This window comes from Panthera tigris, chromosome B2 (assembly GCF_018350195.1).
Source record: "Panthera tigris isolate Pti1 chromosome B2, P.tigris_Pti1_mat1.1, whole genome shotgun sequence".
Lineage (NCBI taxonomy): Eukaryota > Metazoa > Chordata > Mammalia > Carnivora > Felidae > Panthera > Panthera tigris.
The window spans coordinates 30,421,530-30,440,318 of NC_056664.1; the positions used below are offsets into that span (position 1 = coordinate 30,421,530).

The following is an 18,789-nucleotide window of genomic DNA, read 5'->3' on the forward strand; positions in this document are numbered from 1 at the left end:
AAGATTTTAATTTTAAGTAGTCTCTACACAACATGGGGCTTGAATTCACAACCCCAAGATCAAGAGTCCATGCTTTACTGACTGAGCCAGCCAGGCACCCCTCTGATCCAGCTTCTTTAACACCTCACTCTAGGCTGCCTTGAGGGTGGCCAGGACCAATTAACAAATAACTCAGAGCTCAGAGCAGGAAAAGAAGTGAAGACACAGAAGGAACTCTGGAATCCTAGCACAGCCACCCCACCTCACCTGGGGTTCCTTCCTGTGTTGGTAGTGGTGAGATGTGGTGGACTTCTCCTCTGGCCAAGTCTTTTTAAACATTTTCAACTAATTCGTGGCCCCCAGGTTCTACTTTCAACCTCTAACCACAGCTACTCTTGAGGTTCCTGCATCGGACCTCACCACCTTCAGTCTCCTTGCCCTCATTGTCTAATCTCCTTCACATTCACCAAGAGCAGGCACCTAACTCTCTAGCTTCCTCTCTGTTCCAGCCTCTGCTATCTCTCTGGGAGACTCAATGTCCATGTAAATGGTATTTCTAAACATTGAGGTGTAATTCTTTGCAGTAAAATGCACAGATCTTAGATGTACAGTTTGATATCCTCTGGCAAATCTACACATCCACGTAAACAACATTGCAAATGAGATACAGATCATTTCCATCACCCCAGAAAATTCCCCCATGTCTCTTTTCCGTCAATCCCTCTCCCCTCCCAGAACCAACCACTGATTTATACCCCTGTAGATTTATATCCCTATATTATGCCTCTGTTCTTTAACTTCATGTAAGTGTAATCATATAGTACACACTCCTGCATATGGCTTCTTTCATTCTGTATAATGTCTGTGAGATTCATTTATTGTTGCATGTATCAGTAGCTTGGTTGTTGTTTTTTTTTAATGCTTATTTATGCATTTTTGAAAGAGAGCAGGAGAGGGGCAGAGAGAAAAGGAGACAGAGAATCCCAAGCAGGCTCCATGCTGTCAGTGAATAGCCCCATGTGGGGCTCAAACTCATAAACCATGAGATCAAAACCTGAGCTGAAATGAACAGTCTGATGTTGGGGCATGTGGGTGGCTCTGTCAGTTAAGCATCTGACTTCAGCTCAGGTCATGATTTCGCGGTCCTTGGGTTAGAGTCCCACATCAGGGTCTGTGCTGACAGCTCAGAGCCTGGAGCCTGCTTCGGGTTATGTGTCTCCCTCTCTCTCTGCCTCTCACCCACTGACTCTCTGTCTCTCGAAAATAAATAAATGTTAAAAAGAGAGAGACAGAGAGAGTCTGATGCTTAGCTGACTGAGTCACCCCGGTGCCCCAGTAGCCTGTTCCTTTTTATTGCCAAGTGGTATTCCATAATACAGATGTACCACAGTTTATTTATCCACTCATCTAATGATGTACAACTGGGTTGTATGAACATTCTCATATGTCTTGCAAATGATCTTTCAATACACTAATTTCACAGTTGCTCTACCTTGTCTACTCCAACCACCACCTTGATTCTACATGGCCTACACCGTAAATCATGTTACCATGGTTGGAATCTTACCTCCCCTTTCCCAGGGACATAAATCGATCAGGCCTGAGTCCCTCCAGACTCCTGTAACCTATGCATGTGCTTTCACACACAATTCAGCTGTTGGAGACTTCTGAGTTTTTTCTCTTTCACTTTCATTCAACAAATTTTGAGCATCTACCATGGGGCTCACCTAGGCAATCTTATTGTACGTAGCCAGTTTTTACTACTTCTTATTCCCTGTCAAGTCTCCAGTCTGTATCTCCATCTCTGTCTACACCTTCACCTCAGGCCTCTTTTTTTTTTTTTTTTTTTTTTTACATTTTTTAAAATTTATTTTTGATAGAGAGAGACAGAGCACAAGTGGGGAGGGGCAGAGAGAGATGGAGACACAGAATCCAAGGCAGGTTCCAGGCTCTCAGCTGTCAGCACAGAGCCCGATGCGGGGCTCGAACTCACAAACCGTGAGATTATGACCTGAGCCAAAATTGGACGCCTAACCGACTGAGCCACCCAGGTGCCCCTTAGGCCTCTTTCTTGACACCTGAGTCCAGAATATCTACCTGCCCTCTAGATATCTCCTCCAGAGTGTTTCACAGGCATTTCAAAATCATCCGTGTCCACCCAAACTGGGTCAGCTTCCTATATTCCCCATCTCGGTGAATGGAAACAGTCCACCCCATCACTTAAGGTAAAAACGTGGGATTTATATGGGCGCCTGGGTGGCTCAGTCAGTTGAACGTCCGACTTCAGCCCAGGTCATGATCTCACAGTTTGTGGGTTCAAGCCCCACGTCGGGCTGCATGCTGACAGCTCAGAGTCTGGAGCCTGCTTGGGATTCTGTCTCTCTCTCTCTCTCTCTCTCTCTCTGCCCCTCCCTGGCTTGTGCTATCTCTCAAAAATTAGTAATTAAACATAAAAAAAAAAAAACTGGGATTTGTATTTTTCTACTTTCTCCCTCAGTTCCCCGATCCTATCCATCTCCAAATCCTGTCCATTCTGCCTCTGAAATATCTTGGGTATTTTCCCACCTCTTAATTCTCACTGCTAGTCAAGGCCCTCGTTACCTCAGTACGAAACTAGTACAATTGCTTCTCTAATGGACAGTGTGGTTTCTTCTCAATATCCATTCCATACCTCCCTCTCCAAGCGTGGAGGCTCAACCATCCATTCAACAGCGCTTTTACTGAGTTCCGTCCACATGCCAGCCATTCTGTCTTCATCTTCCCTATGTCTTTCTTCACCTCTCCCCTTCTCTTGTATCTCCCACATCTGTGTCCACAACTCCTTCTTCTCACTATCTTTATTCGTATAACTTGTTTCTTCCCTATCTCTCTATCCACACCCTATATCTCTCTACACATCTTTACCCAGCCCCCCTCACCCCTACACACATACATTTGCTTATTCACTAATTCATTCATTCAGCAAATATTTGGTGAGTGCCTACCATGTGCCAGGTACCTATCTCTCCAGTCCTGTCTCTCTCTTCCCCCATTTCTCTCTATGTTCTTTCTGTTTCCCCATCTTCCAGCACATCTCTTTCCCCCACCCATCTCACTCTCTTCCCCCCCATTTCTCTCTGGGTGGGGGAATGAGCCAAGGCTGGCAACGCACTCACCTTTTTCCTCTGGGGACCCATTGCTACCTCTACCAAAAAGCCTTCCCTGACTCCACCAGACTGGCTGGGACCACTCCCAGATGCCCTCAGATTCTCAGTACAAGGTTCTTTAAAAAAAAAAAAAAAATTAACCTACAATATTAAAGGAAAACTTTAACTCACATCCATCAGAAACTGACAAATCAAACAGGCACATAATTACTAACAACACAGAAGAGTGAAACTGGATAGTTAACAAGCTTGATCTAGAAGAAATATGTAGGATCCTAGAAAAACTAGAAAATATGTATTTTTTTTTTCAGGTACAACATAGACACTTAGAAAAAAAAGAATCAAAATCATATAAACCACAATTGCTGCCCAAAAGCCATGACAATTTAAGAACAATAACAAAGAATATTTATTATATGCTTGGAAATTTTTTTAATGTTTTTTAATGTACTTTTAAACTTTAGAAATCTACCTGTAATGAAAATGTTAAACAAGATATTATAATAGAATTTAAAATATTTGAACTGGGGGCACCTGGGTGGCTGAGTCAGTTAAGTGTCTGATTCTTGATCTTGACATGATCTCAAGGTTCCTGGTTTTGAGCCCCACATCCTGCTTTATGTTGACAGCATGGAGCTTCCTTGGGATTCTGTCTCTCCCTTTCTCTGCCCCTCCCCCACTTGTTTTCTCCCTCTCTCTGTCTCTCTCTCTCAAAATAAATAAACTTTTAAAAAATTAAAATAAAATATTTTGAACTAAATGACAGTGAAAGCACTGCCTATCTAAACTATGGAATGCAGCTAGAACAATTCATGAAAAAAATAAATGTGTATATTAGGAAGGAAAATTCGAAAGTCATTGAATTGGACAGGTATTTCAAGAAATTAGGAAAAGAGCACAGAACAATCTTAAAAAACTAAGGAAGAAAATAATAAAGATACTTTTAGAAATTAATGAAATAGGGGAGCCTGGGTGGCTCAGTTGCTTAAGCAACTGATTTTGACTCAGGTAGTGATCTCACACTCGTGAGATAGAAATTGAGCCCACAGTTGCTTAGGATTCTCTCTCTCCCTCTACCCCGGCCCCCACTCACAGTCTCTCTCAAATAAAAAAAATTTTAATATGAAATTTATTGTCAAATTGGTCTCCATACAACACCCAGTGTTCATCCCGACAGGTGCCTTCCTCAATGCCTATCACCCACTTTCCCCTCCTCCACTACCCCCCATCAACCCTCAGTTTATTCTCAGTATTTAAGAGTCTCTTATGGTTTGCCTTCAAATAAAAATTTTTAAAAATTAATGAAATATAGGGGCGCCTGGGTGGCTCAGTCGGTTAAGCGTCTGACTTCGGCTCAGGTCATGATCCCGCGGTCCGTGAGTTCGAACCCCGCGTCGGGCTCTGGGCTGATGGCTCAGAGCCTGGAGCCTGCTTCCGATTCTGTGTCTCCCTCTCTCTCTGCCCCTCCCCCGTTCATGCTCTGTCTCTCTCTGTCTCAAAAATAAATAAACGTTAAAAAAATTAAAAAAAAATTAATGAAATATAGAAGAAAATAGAGGGGTGCCTGGGTTGCTCAGTGGATTGAGCATCCAACTCCTGCTGGGGTCATGATCTCATGGTTCATGGGTTCGAGCCCTGGTCGGGCTCTGTCCTAACAGCACAGAGCCTGCTCCGAATTCTTGGTTTCCCTCTCTCTCTGCCCCTCTGCCACCCCTCTCAAACATAAAACGAACATTTAAAAAAAAGAAAAGAAAAGAAAAAATAGAGCAGAAAAAATATATATATTTACAAAGGCTACTAATATTAAAAAATCTCTGACCAGCGGTGCCTGCGTGGCTCAGTCACTTAAGGTGACTCTTGATTTCGGGTCAGGTCATGATATCACAGTTTGTGGGTTTGAGCCCAAGCCCTGCATCAGGCCCCAAGATGACAAGACCAAGCCTGCTTGGGATTCTCTTTCCCTCTCTCTCTGCCCTTTCCACATTTGCACTCTCTCTCTCTCTCTTTCAAAATAAATAAATAATAATTAAAAACTTTATAAAAAAAAATTTAGCCACCAATGGGGTGCCTGGCTGGCTCAGTCAGAAGAGCATGTGATTCTTAATCTTGGGGTCATGAGTTCGAGCCCCATGTTGAATGTAGAGATTATTTAAATAAACTTAGAAAAAAAATTTAGCCATCAAAAAAAACCACCAAACCCAGATAGTTATGAAACTTCCAAACCAGAGATCATTCCAGTCATATAAAAATTATTCTAGGGGCGCCTGGGTGGCTCAGTCGGTTAAGCGACCAACTTCAGCTCAGGTCATGATCTCACGGTCCGTGAGTTCGAGCCCCGCGTCGGGCTCTGTGCTGACAGCTCAGAGCCTGGAGCCTGTTTCAGATTCTGTGTCTCCCTCTCTCTCTGACCCTCCCCCATTCATGCTCTGTCTCTCTCTGTCTCAAAAATAAATAAACATTAAAAAAAAATTTAAAAATTATTCTAGCTGTCAGGAAACAGGAAAAGTTTCTCAACTTAATTCATGAGATTAATGTAATCTTCATACAAAAGCCAGGCAAGGGCAAACTGAGAAAGTAAAATTATAAAACAATTTCACTCATGAACATAGATGCAAGAAAAAAAAGAACTTAATAAAAATATTTAAAAACCTAAACCAAAATTGAATAAATAATACAAAACAACCTAACCAGTGTTTATCCTAGGAAAGTAATTCACTATTCATGCAATTTCTAATTCTGTTCATGCAATTCATTGCATTAAGAGATTAAGGAGGAAAATCCATCTGACCATCGCAGTCAATACAATAAAAGCAGTTGACAGCTTTTGTTCATGATAACTACTCAAATTCTATAAGCAGGAAAAAACCCATTTCACAAGTCATTTATGATTTTTAAAATTATGGGCACCTGGGTGCTCAGTTGGTTAAGCATCTGACTTTGACTCAGGTCATGATCTCACAGCCCGTGGGTTCGAGTCCTGTGTCGGGCTCTGTGCTGACAGCTCAGAGTCTGGAGCCTGCTTTGGATTCTGTGTCTCCCTCTCTCTCTGACCCTCCCCTGTTCATGCTCTGTCTCTCTGTCTCAAAAATAAGTAAACATTAAAAAAATTAAAAAAAAAAACAATTATGAATGTATGTCTTTATTCTCCCATGAAATTTAGTGTTCACTTTTGTTTTTATTTTTTTTAACATTTATTTTTGAGAGACAGAGTGAGAGAGAGCACCAGTGGGGGAGGGGTAGAGAGAGGGGGAGACACAGAATCTGAAGCAGGCTCCAGGCTCTGAGCTGTCAGCACAGAGCCCAACAACAGGCTCGAACTCACTGACTGTGAGATCTTGACCTGAGCTGAAGTCCGATGCTCAACCCACTGAGCCACTAAGGCACCCTAGTGTTCACTTTTGAAATAGTTTTGTATTTTTCTTCTGTGTCTTTCTTCCTGTTCGCATTCATACCCTCTTGTTATCTATCATCTGTTCTCTGAGTACTTGTATTTCTGATGTGTGTCCTTCCTTCACTGCTAAAAGGCTACACCAAGTTTTGTTGTGTTTCAATTCATGATGGAATTTTGGGTTACAATTTCCACAAGGTTTTGGCCATGTATTTCTGGTGTGTTGTCATCTGTCAGTAAATTGTGTTGCTCTTTTTTTACCTTTTTTCTCATAGCTAATGGAATACAGTCTTTGTTCATTTCTTTTTCTTTTTTTTTTTTCCTTTTTCTTTTTCTAAAGAAACTGTATGTCCAATGTGGGACTTGAACTCAGGACCCTGAGTTCAAGAGTCATGCTCTACCAACTGAGCCAGCCAGGTGCTTTTTTTTTTTTCTTCAAATGTTCCTTTCTTTTCATCACTCATATTTAAATGAGATCGAGTTTTCTAAACTGTTGGCAGGAGGGCCTTGTGAGGGGGGTGAGGAGAGGGTCCAAGATGGATTTCCAGATTTACAAGTTCAAGGGCTCCTCCACTATTGCCATAACAGTAGATTATTTCCTTAAAATTTGGCACCCCTAGGGTGCCTCAGTGGCTCGGTCAGTCAAGCTACTGAGTCTCGGTTTCAGTTTCGGCTCAGGTTGTGATCTCAGGGTTTCCTGAGGTTGAACCCTGCCTCAGGCTCTGCGCTGCCAGTGTGGAGCCTGCTTGGGATTCTCTCTCTCTCTCTCTCTCTCTCTCTCTCTCTGCCCCTCCCCTACTCACGCTGTCTCTGTCTCTCTCAAAATAAATAAATAAACTGAAAAAAAAATTTTTTTAATTTGGCACTCCTATACGGCCACTACCTTCTCTGCCTCTGAGAGTGTCTCCTAGTTAAGCAAGTGTTTACCCCCAACCTGACGCTTCTTTATTTCCCAGGAGGCCTCACAGGCCGTCATCTCCCAAGTGTGCATAATGTTTGGGTGATGCACTTAACATTAAGGAGAATTTGGGGGCACAGTTGGTTGGGTGTCCGACTTCGGCTTAGGTCATGAACTCGTGGTTTGGGAGTTCAAGCCCCTTGTCGGGCTCTGCTCTGATGGTTCCGAGCCTGCTTGGGATTCTCCCTCTCCCCATCTCTCTGTCCCTTCCCCACTTTCTCTCTCTTGTTCTCTCTCTCTCTCTCTCTCTCTCCCTAAATAAATAAATAAATAAACTTTAAATAAATTTTAAAAAATAAAAGCATTTTGCTGGCACTTTCTGATATCTGCCACCTCTGGGTCCCTTCAGGCACTTAGTTATTTTTATTTATTTTTAAAATGTTTATTTATTTATACTGAGAGACAGAGAAAGAACACACTTGCGAGCGAGAGAGCAGGGGAGGGGCAGAGAGGCAGAGAGAAAATCCCACGTGGGCTCCGCACTGTCAGCGCAGGAGCTGACATTCTCCCTCCTTTAAAACATTCTCTCTCCACCTTTTACCAATACTTGAGTCCATTTAGTCAGCCCTGCGCTCAGGTTTTCCTTCTCCGGGTGATGCCCTTCCTCCCAGGAAGGAGTATTTGTTTTTTTCAGAGCTGTCACTTGGACCCTCCTTCTCTCCCTAATCTTCCCTGACACGTTGTTGGGGACTGCCTCTGCCTTTTCAGTGTGGAATTTGGACACACGTACTCATAATTTGGAGTCTGTAGGTGTGTCGGGTGTCCTAGTTTCAGTGAAAATGTAGTGTGTGTGTGTGTGTGTGTGTGTGTGAGTGTGTGAGACACCAATCTCCTTATCGTTCTGTATGGTTTCCAGGAGACAAGAGGTGAAATTTAGGAGTAAACTGCTGCTGTGCTCCCCTCAAAGCCCTACAAGAAGGCTTTTTAGAAAAGAAAAGGCTTTCAGTAAGGCCGAGGTTTTCACCTGGCTTCAAGGAGAGCATCTTGTTAAGCCCCTGGGTCTGGTGCACACGCCAGGAAACCCTTTTACCCATTGACAGTGAGAAACAGAGCTGCAGAAATCCATTTCTCCCCAGGCCCTCACACTCCCTCCATGCAGACGTATGCACATGGCATCAGTCAGAGTCTGGGGGAAAACAGGAAACAGCACCCTCAAATTAGGTTGAGGAGCTCATTTATTTTTTTTAATTTTTTTTAACGTTTTATTTATTTTTGAGACAGGGAGAGACAGAGCATGAACGGGGGAGGGTCAGAGAGAGAGGGAGACACAGAATCGGAAACAGGCTCCAGGCTCTGAGTTGTCAGCACAGAGCCCGACGCGGGGCTCGAACTCACGGACAGTGAGATCGTGACCTGAGCTGAAGTCGGACGCTTAACCGACTGAGCCACCCAGGCGCCCCGAGGAGCTCATTTATTTACAAAGCTGTGAGTGGGGTAGAGGGGAATCACAAGGGATATTACCACCCCAGGTTCAAAGGAATGAGGGAAGAAAAAGATTACGGCAGAGATTCTAACTCATTTTGTACCGCAGATGTCTTTGGCATTCTGGTAAAGCATAAAATAAAAAATATATAACAAAGTAAACCCATTATAGTTACAAAAATATTAATTAAAAGTTGCAATAGAGGGGCGCCTGGCTGAATCAGGTGGATGAGCATGTGACTCTTGATCTCCGGATTGTGAATTCAAGCTCCACCTTGGGTTAGAGGTTACTAAAAATAAATAAATAAATAAATAAATAAAATCTTCAAAAATAAAAGCTGTGAGACATCTGGGTGGCTCAGTGGGTTAAGTGTCTGACTCTTGATTCCGGGTAAGGTCATAATCTCAAAGTTCCTGAGTTCAAGCACCGAGTTGGGCTCTGCGCTGACAGTGCGGAGCCTGCAGGCAATTCTCTCTCTCCCTCTCTCTCTGCTCCTCCCCACTCTCTTTCTCTCTCAAAATAAACACTTTTTTAAAAGTTGCAATCGGGGTGCCTGGGTGGCTCTGTCACTTAAGCGTCCGACTTTGGCTCAGGCCATTGATCTCGCAGTCCGTGAGTTGGAGTCCCATGTCTGGCTCTGTGTTGACAGCTCAGAGCCTGGATCCTACTTCAGATTTTGTGTCTCCCTCTCTCTCTGCCCCTCCCTTGCTCACGCTCTGTCTCTCTCTTTCTCAAAATAAATAAAGATTTTTTTTTAAGTTTTAATAAAAAAATTAAAAGTTGCAATAGGATAAATCATGTAGTTCTTTACTGCCACATTAAATAAAAGACATTTGTAATTTTTTAATTTTTATGTTTGTTTATTTTTAACAAAAGTGCTTGTCTTTTTTAATTTTTTTAAATGTTTATTTATTTTTTAAAAAATTTTTTAACGTTTTATTTATTTTTGAGACAGGAAGAGACAGAGCATGAACAGGGGAGGGTCAGAGAGAGGGAGACACAGAATCTGAAACAGGCTCCAGGCTCTGAGCTGTCAGCACAGAGACCAACGCGGGGCTCGAACTCACGGACCACGAGATCATGACCTGAGCCGAAGTCGGCCGCTTAACCGACTGAGCCACCCAGGCGCCCCAAATGTTTATTTATTTTTTGAGAGAGAGAGACAGAGTGTGAGCAGGGGAGGGGCAGAGAGAAAGGGAGACACAGAATTCCAAGCAGGCTTCAGGCTCTGGGCTCTGGGCTGTCAGCATAGAGCCAGACGCAGGGCTTGAACTCATGAGCTGTGAGATCATGACCTGAGCCAAAGTTGGATGCTTAACCAACCGAGCCACCCAGGCGCCCCTTATTATTTTTAGAGAGAGAGCGAGTGAATGGAAGTGATGGACAGGGGGAGAGAGAATCTTAAGCAAAGTCCACACTCAGTGCAGAGCCCCATGCAGGGTTAGATCTCACAACTCTGGGGTCAGGACCTGGGCCAAAATCAAGAGTTGGAAGCTCAAGTGACTGAGCCAGCCATGCACCCCTAAAAGACAAGACATTTGTTTTTTATTTATTTAAAAATATGTTTTTAATGTTTATTTTTGAGAGAGAGAGAGAGAGAGAGAGCATGAGCGGGGGAGAGGCAGAGAAAGGAGACACAGAATCCGAAGCAGGCTCTCCAGGCTCTGAGCTGTCAGCACAGAGCACATCGTGGGGCTTGAACTCACAAACCGTGAGATCATGACCTGAGCCAAAATCAAGAGTTGGGACGCTTAACCAGCTGAGCCACCCAGGCACCCCTTAAATAAGAACTTTAAACTGTGGAGGTGCCTAGCCGGTTTCAGTCGGTAGAATATGGGAGTTCTGAAGTTGGGGTCATGAGTTTGAGCCGCAAATGGGTGTAGAGATTACTTAAATAAACTTTTAAAAAGTAAATAAATAGGGGCGCCTAAGTGGCTCAGTCAGTTAAGTGTCCGACTTTGTCTCAGGTCATGATCTTGCGGTTTGTGAGTTGGAGCCCTGCATTGGGCTCTGTGCTGACAGCTAGGAGCTTGGAGCCTGCTTCGGATTCTGTGTCTCCCTCTCTCTACCCCTCCACTGCTTGCACTCCATCTCTCGCACTGTCTCAAAAATAAATTAACATTAAAAAATAAATTAAATTAAATAAATGAACTTTAAACTGTGATGTGGTTATTGACAAGGCAATACATGTAATGTGCCAGGCTCTCCATCAGCCAAAACTGGCTAGAAGCCACAGGTGCCCTTGGTGTGGTCTGTACAGGTCAGTTTCCTGGGGCAGAGAGCAGTGTGGGAGAGGGAGAGCGGAGGGGCAAACAGAAGACTTCCAGCACACACACACACACAGACAAGTTTTCTGGCCAGTATATTTTTTTTTCCTGTAAGCACACTCCATGGAGCCTAATTCTAAGCAGCTGTTACCCAGGAGAGCACGGAATCATAACAAGGGCCCTTAGCAACACAGTGCTAGTTTCATATGGGATTCTAATCTCATGGGGTTCTCATGGGGTTCTAGTGGGTCGTTTCTTTTTTTTTTTTTAATTTTTTTATGTTTATTTATTTTTGAGAGAGAGAGAGAGAGAGCGCGCGAGCGGGAAAGGGACAGAGAGAGAGGGAGACACAGAATCCAAAGCAGGCTCCAGGCTCTGAGCTGTCAGCACAGAGCCCAACACAGGACTCGAACCCACGAACTGTGAGATCATGACCTGAGCCTAAGTCGGGGCTTAACTGACTGAGCCACCCAGATGCCCCATCTAATGGGTCATTTCCTGAGCCAGCTCAGCATCATCTCCCTGACTCCTTGGCTGGACACTCTGGCCTCAGTGACTCCTCCTTTTTTTCTTCCTCCAAGGCTGACCTCTAAACCAAGCTTAAGCTAAGTTGACACCTCCAGCCTGGGTTCAGCAAGCCTTGCAGGCTTCGGCACCTCTGTTGCTTTGGGGCAGTGGCTCTCTTGAGGGTGTATCCGCATCACCTGAGGCACTTGTTAAAAAACTAGTGTGGGGGCGCCTGGGTGGCTCAGTCGGTTGAGCGTCCGACTTCGGCTCAGGTTGCGATCTCGCGGTCCGTGAGTTCGAGCCCCGCGTCGGGCTCTGGGCTGATGGCTCAGAGCCTGGAGCCTGTTTCGGATTCTGTGTCTCCCTCTCTCTGCCCCTCCCCCATTCATGCTCTGTCTCTCTCTGTCTCAAAAATAAATAAACGTTAAAAAAATATTAAAAAAAAAAACAAAACAAAACTAGTGTGTTAGGACCACTCCCCACTGTTTCTGATTCAGTAGGTCTGCGCTGAGGCCCAACAAGGGGCATTTCTAACTTGCTTCTATGTTAATGTTGATGGAAGGGCCACTCACTGAGAGCCACTATCTTAAGGGGATTCTGCACATCTCAGTTCAGTTCTAGATCTTTCAGCCTGTCAGAGAGCTATCTACTTCCCCTATGTCCAAGTTCTCGTGGATTCCTTGCAGCAGGCCCCTAAATGCACCCCTACAGCTATTTCCCACCTGTGCCCAGAAGCCCCACCTTCCCTTTACCCCTACCTACTATGAGCTAGTCTTCTCTGCAGTTGAGAGGGTAGGGCTCTGAGTTGGGGTGAGAGATGTCTTCTTGCATGTCTGTTCTTCACAGGCTTTCCCCACAGCTGTGTTCTGGCTGGGATTTGTTCTCTACCCTTTTGCCCTTCAAAAGAGTCTTTCTCTTCACTTTTGTCCCACGTCAGAGCAGGGACACTTTATCCCCAGACATTTCTCTGAGCATCTAAGCTCTATCCCACTGTGGTAGTCTGCCAAACCATCCTTGATGGAAAGAACAGTCTAGAAGGCAGTCACACCCTAAATACAGACCAGAGTCTTCCCAATGGCCTATAAAGCCCTACACAATCTGGCCGTCTCCCCTCACACACCTGGCTCCAGCTTCACTGGCCATCCTGCTGCTTCGTGAATATTCCAGATAGCTAGACATATTCTCACCTCAGGACCTTTGCACTTGCTGTGCCCTCTGCCTGAAATGCTCCTCTCCCATATAGCCACAGGGCTTTTTCCATAGCTCCTTGAAATCTTTGCTCAAATATCATTTTCTCAGAGAAGGCTTCCTGATCACCCTATTTAATACTACAGTCCACCATAGCACTTCCTGTCCCCCTTCCCTACTTTGTTTTTCCGCATAGGTTCCTGCCACCTTTAATGATTATCATTTCTAAAATTTTTTATTTTTAGGTAATCTCTATACCCAACATGGGGCTCAAACTCACAACCCGGAGATCAAGAGTCACATTCTCCACTGACTGAGCCAGCCAGATGCCTCTAATATATTTAATTATTTATTTTTAATTTTTTTTTTAAGCTTATTTATTTTTGAGAGACTGAGACAGAGCACGAGCAGGGGAGGGGCAGAGACATAGAGGGAGACACAGAACCAAAGCAGGCTCCAGGCTCTGACCTGTCAGCACAGAGCCTGATGCGGGGCTCAAATTCACTAACCACGAGACCATGACCTGAGCCGAAGTCGGATGCTTAACCTACTGAGTCACTCAGGTCCCCCAATATATTTATTTTTATTGTCTGTCTGCCGCAATTACACTGTCCATGAGGACAAGAACTGACATTTGTTTGGTTCACTGAGCTAGCATATAGTAAGTACTTGATAAATATTTGTTGAATAAATGTATGAATAAGGAAATGAATTCCTCCCACTAGGCGATGAGACCTGAGTGCAGGGTTGCAGCTTTCTCTGAAGGGTTAGAGGCAGGTGCAATAAAGGGAAGTCAAAAAGTCAGAGTTCACCCCAGCATCTCCCCTGACCTGCATGGGTCAGGGAGAGGGCAGTGAGAAGTAAATACTCCTGGCTGCAGAAGGGGAAATAAGGTGGAAGGAAGAGGAGAAGGAAAGGTGTCTCCATCAATGCTGGGGCAGGGTGGGTAGAGCTCTGGGTGGGGAGTTTGAACAAAATGTCTCAGTGAGGGGAATGCATTATCCTCCCCTCCCCTAGAAGCAATTACCCATACAGCAAAAAAAGGAAAGCGTATATATGTAGTGAAGACATTTATTAGAGGTTACTTATACACTCTCTTGAACCCACGGTGGCTGGCATCCCCCCACATGCACACACACATCCCTAATGTTGGTTTCACCTCCTGGCTCTTGTGTCTACAAATGCTGTCTCTCTCAGTAACACTTTCAGTTCCTCCAAAGAATCCACTTAAATTCTCGAATTCCTGAGCTCTGTAGATTTCACTAAATATTTCAAAGGAGATAAGATGAGTGGGTTACATTGCACATCCTAAAGTGAACAAATAAAACTCATTTGGGGGCACCTGGGTGGGTCAGTCAGTTAAGCATCCAACTTCGGCTCAGGTCATGATCTTGTGGTCTGTGGGTTCAAGCCCCGCGTGGGGCTCTGTGCTGACAGCTCGGAGCCTGGAGTCTATTTCAGATTCTGTGTCTCCCTCTCTCTCTGACATTCCCCCACTCAAGCTTTGTCTGTCTGTCTGTCTGTCTGTCTCTGTCTTTCAAAAATAAATGGTAAAGATTAAAAAAAAAAACTCGTTTGTTAGACATTTCCACATTTCCAAGTGCTTCCGTGGAACTGCCAGACCAGAGAGTGAAGCTTCTCTCCCTTTCTGATCCCTCACATCTTGCATTCCTCCCAGATGTGCCAATGGACTTCAGATTTTTCTCCCATTCATGGCCTAGAAAAATTCAGTCAGCCCTTCCTCAGCTGTCTATCCAAACCTGCATACCCAGAATCATGAAACCTGAGAAAATGCAAGCCTTGAGGGTTACCTGACCCTCTGGACCTGTTCAAAGACCATTTGTTCCTGAGAATAAATACTCCTCCGTCCCCCCCTACCGCCATACTTCCAGTGGCTTCTTTCCTTTCTTATTCTTCTTTTTTAAGGTTTATTTTTGAGAGAGAGAAAGAGTATGAGCGTTGGTGGTCAGAGAGAGAGAGAGAGAGAGAGAGAGAGAGAGAGAGAGAATCTGAAGCAGGCTCCAGGCTCCAAGCTATCAGCACAGAGCCCGATGCAGGGCTGTACTCACGAACCTGGGAGACCATGACCGGAGCCAAAGTCCGAGAGTTAACTGATTGAGCCACCCAGGCGCCCCCAAGGCTTCTTTCTTTCATGCACACACTGGGCTCTCCTTAAGAGGAATTTGGGAGAATGCTATTTTCTCTTCTCCATCCTGCAGCCACCCCCCCCCCTTCCTTCTGGGGTGCTCTTGTCAGCAAAAGCTGATGGGGAAGTGAAGCCTGGGACTAGAGGAAAAGAGAATAAGGGGAAAGGGGAAGTCTGGGAAGGAGGCCTCAGAAGAGGCTGATGGGAGAGGAGACAGAGGGCGCCAGCTTGGTCTGTACCCACCAGTCCACCGGCCTCTCCAGCAGCTGCTGAGCTATGAGCCACACCAGAGATTTACAAGGTAGGGAAGGTAGAATCGGCAGAGCCTAAAATGAGAGTAAAGAGATGGACAGATCTGGGCAGGGGCTGGGGGTGGTGAGCAGGCCTAGGAAGGCAGAAATGTGATGGCCCTGGGCGGGTGTGGGGGTAAGAAGAGGAATGGGAGGTAAGGAAGCATTAACCTTTGTGCCCCCTCAGGAGGAAAAGCCTTCGGGCTGCTGAAGGCCCAGCAGGAAGATAGACTGGATGAAATCAACAAGGTAAAAGGAAGATCTAAGGGGGCAGGGCCTGTGGGAAGGGAACCCTGGACCAGGGGACCTATCCTGCCTCTTGTTCCCCCCCCCCCAACAGCAATTCCTGGATGATCCCAAATATAGCAGTGATGAGGATCTGCTCTCCAAACTGGAAGCCTTCAAGAGTGAGGGGAAAACTGTAGGGGGGAGGGAGGGGAGGAGTGAGGAGGGCAGGATTTCCCCAAGGACAGAGAAGGGACAGCAGAGACACAAAATCTACATTTATGGTGGGAAGAAGGGAGGCTGCCCCTATTGCCCCCCTAGTTGCCGTCCCTTTCCTTGGGCTGCCCTGCCCAGCACCCTCTCTGTTTCCCTACACTTTAACAGGGCCCCTCTACCCGACCCACACTTCCTCAGGCTGCCCTACCTCCTCCTTTCACATCTTCCCCACCTAGGGCTTGGTTAGCAACTCCTTTCTCAATCCCCTGCCGTGCCCCTTCCCGAGGACCCTCCAGCCGCGCTGACCCTATCTGCTTTCTCCCCTCACCCAGAGAAATACATGGAGTTTGACCTGAATGGAAACGGAGATATCGGTGAGAAAAGAGTGATCTGGGGAAGTGTGCAGACCCAGGAAGAGGGAGGTGTCTCCTGCAGTTCTTAGTGGTTTGGGAGAGGGCCCAGCTACCAGAGTAGGAGGGAGGAGAATGGGAATGTGAAGGTGAGGACAGAGAGAGACAGAGGCTCCTCTCCTCTCACCCCCATCCGCTGCCTCTAGATATCATGTCCCTGAAGCGAATGCTGGAAAAACTCGGGGTCCCCAAGACCCACCTGGAGCTGAAGAAACTAATCAGGGAGGTGTCCAGCGGCTCTGGGGAGACTTTCAGCTACTCTGACTTTCTCAAGATGATGTTGGGAAAGAGATCTGCCATCCTAAAAATGTGAGGGTCCAGTTCCAACCTCTCCTATACTTACCTGTTTTCCCCTCACCCCTATCCCTGTCCCCAGGCTCACCTACACATTACTCAGCATCCATTTCTTCCCTTCTTTGAGGGATCCTTCCAAGTTCCTATCCCTACCCATTGTTCTAGTCCCCACAGCCCCAAGCTCTCCCATCTCCGCTTTCCTTCCTCTTCCTCCCACCATAACAACCCCCATCCTCTTCCAGACTTTCTTAAAAGGTTTTTTTTTTTAATGTTTTTTATTTTTTATATTTGAGAAAGAGAGAGAGACAGATAGAGCTCAAGCAGGGGAGGGGCAGAGAGATGGAGACAGAATCTGAAACAGGCTCCAGGCTCTGAGCTGTCAGCACAGAGCCCTATGTGGGGCTCAAACTCATGAGCTGTGAGATCATGACCTGAGCCAAAGTTGGCTGCCCAACTGACTGAGACACCCAGGCGCCCCTTCCAGACTTTCACAGTAGCCTAAAACATATTCTCTTGAGAAGGCTATCTCCTGATCCCTCTGTCTTTTCCCATCTCAACCAGGATCCTGATGTACGAGGAGAAAGCAAGAGAACAGGAGAAGCCAGCAGGTCCCCCAGCCAAGAGAAATATCTCTGAATTGCCCTGATTTATGGTAGGGGAGATGTGGTGGGATTGATGGGGTTCCTAATCACCCCAGCATGGAAAAAGAACACAGAATTGTGAGCCACAGTTACACTAAATTAAATAAACTATCTTCCTTCTCCAGATCAAGTCAGCTCGGTCTCCGTTTGGGGGGAATTTTATCCTGGGTTTAGGGAGAAGTGAGGCCCTTTGAGGGAAGGGCAGCGAGGATTTGCTCAAATGAACAATCCATCCATGATTTTGTTTTAAATTTTTTTTTTTAACGTTTATTTATTTTGAGACAGAGAGGGACAGAGCATGAACGGGGGAGGGGCAGAGAGAGAGGGAGACACAGAACTGGAAGCAGGCTCCAGGCTCTGAGCCATCAGCCCAGAGCCCGACGCGGGGCTCGAACTCACGGAACGTGAGATCGTGACCTGAGCTGAAGTCGGACGCTCAACCGACTGAGCCACCCAGGCGCCCCCATGATTTTGTTTTAAATGTTTATTTATTTTTGAGGGGGGGAGGGGCAGAGAGAGATAGGAGGACAGAGAATCTGAAGCTGTCAGTGCAGAGCCTCACACAGGGCTCAAACTCACAAACAATGAGATGATGACCTGAGCCCAAGTCAGAGGCTTAACTGACCCAGCCACCTAGGGGCCCCTCCTTCCACTAATTTTGTAAAGTGTCAACCACAGCAGATGGTTTTGTACTCCAAGGGAGATTCCAGATATATGATAGCCCTGATCTCAAGGAATTTAGATGGAACAAAAAGACATGTGCAAACAAACAAAAAAAAATCACTCAGGTCCACAAGGAAGAGCAAGGATTATCTTTTTTTTTTTTTTTAAGATTTTATTTTTTTTATTTTTTATTTTTTTTTAACATTTTATTTATTTTTGAGACAGGGAGAGACAGAGCATGAACAGGGGAGGGTCAGAGAGAGGGAGACACAGAATCTGAAACAGGCTCCAGGCTCTGAGCTGTCAGCACAGAGCCCGACGCGGGGCTCGAACTCACGGACCGCGAGATCATGACCCGAGCCGAAATCGGCCGCCCAACCGACTGAGCCACCCAGGCGCCCCTAAGATTTTATTTTTTTTTAAGTAACTTCTACACCCAACATAGGGCTCCAACTCACAACCCTGAGATCAAGAGTCACATTCTCTATTGACTGAGCCAGCAGTCATCTCGAGCAACCATTACCTTGAACTGATATTCTCCATTACTAGTCTTTGTAAATTTTTAAAAAATGTTTCTTTATTTTTGAGAGAGGGAGACAGAGAGAGAGCATGAGTTGGGGGGGGGGGGTTGTTGCAGAGAGAGAGGGAGACACAGAATGTGAAGCAGGCTCCAGGCTGTGACCTGTCAGCACAGAGCCCTACATGGGGCTCAAACCCACAAACTGTGAGATCATGACCTGAGCCAAAGTCAGAGGTTTAACCAACTGATAATTTAAATGTTAGTCACTGAGGTCCTTTTGGGGAACAACCTGCAGAAACTAAGTTTAATGAAGGGAAAGGGGGCTTCTATTAGGAGGTTATTGAGAACAGATACAGGGGATACTGAATCCCTGGGTAGCAGAAAGGATTAAAAAGCCAGTCCCAAGAAAGGCAGGAACCTCAGAGTTCCTGAGCCTTCAGTGAGGCTATCACTGGACCTTTCCTCCAACTGATAGGGAAAAATCTGTTATATGATGGCTGACAGGACTGATCAGGGAATTTCAGTCCC

At 45.6% G+C, this 18,789-nt stretch overlaps 1 protein-coding gene across 2 annotated transcripts; it reads left to right on the forward strand.

The window, feature by feature from the left end:
- Window positions 1-15,162: 15,162 nt before the first annotated feature.
- AIF1 (allograft inflammatory factor 1) lies at window positions 15,163-17,221 on the forward strand. Of its 2 annotated transcripts, XM_007098804.3 has the most exons (6): window positions 15,164-15,303; window positions 15,480-15,541; window positions 15,633-15,699; window positions 16,066-16,107; window positions 16,290-16,452; window positions 16,999-17,220. In XM_007098804.3, the coding sequence occupies exons 1-6, from the start codon at window positions 15,279-15,281 to the stop codon at window positions 17,081-17,083; spliced, it is 444 nt and encodes a 147-aa protein (XP_007098866.1). In that variant the 5' UTR covers window positions 15,164-15,278; the 3' UTR covers window positions 17,084-17,220. The 2 variants fall into 2 exon arrangements, with proteins under 2 accessions (XP_007098867.1, XP_007098866.1); XM_007098805.3 differs by lacking the exon at window positions 16,066-16,107 and having other exon boundaries at window positions 15,163-15,303; window positions 16,999-17,221.
- The last annotated feature ends 1,568 nt before the right edge of the window (window positions 17,222-18,789 follow it).

Bases quoted from the DNA above. Each gene is read 5' to 3' on its own strand.
- AIF1 (XM_007098804.3), top strand. From the start codon at position 15,279: ATGAGCCACACCAGAGATTTACAAG. The intron at 15,542-15,632 runs GTAAAAGGAAGA...CCCCCCCAACAG, and splicing joins GACTGGATGAAATCAACAAG to CAATTCCTGGATGATCCCAA. The intron at 16,453-16,998 runs GTGAGGGTCCAG...CATCTCAACCAG, and splicing joins AGATCTGCCATCCTAAAAAT to GATCCTGATGTACGAGGAGA.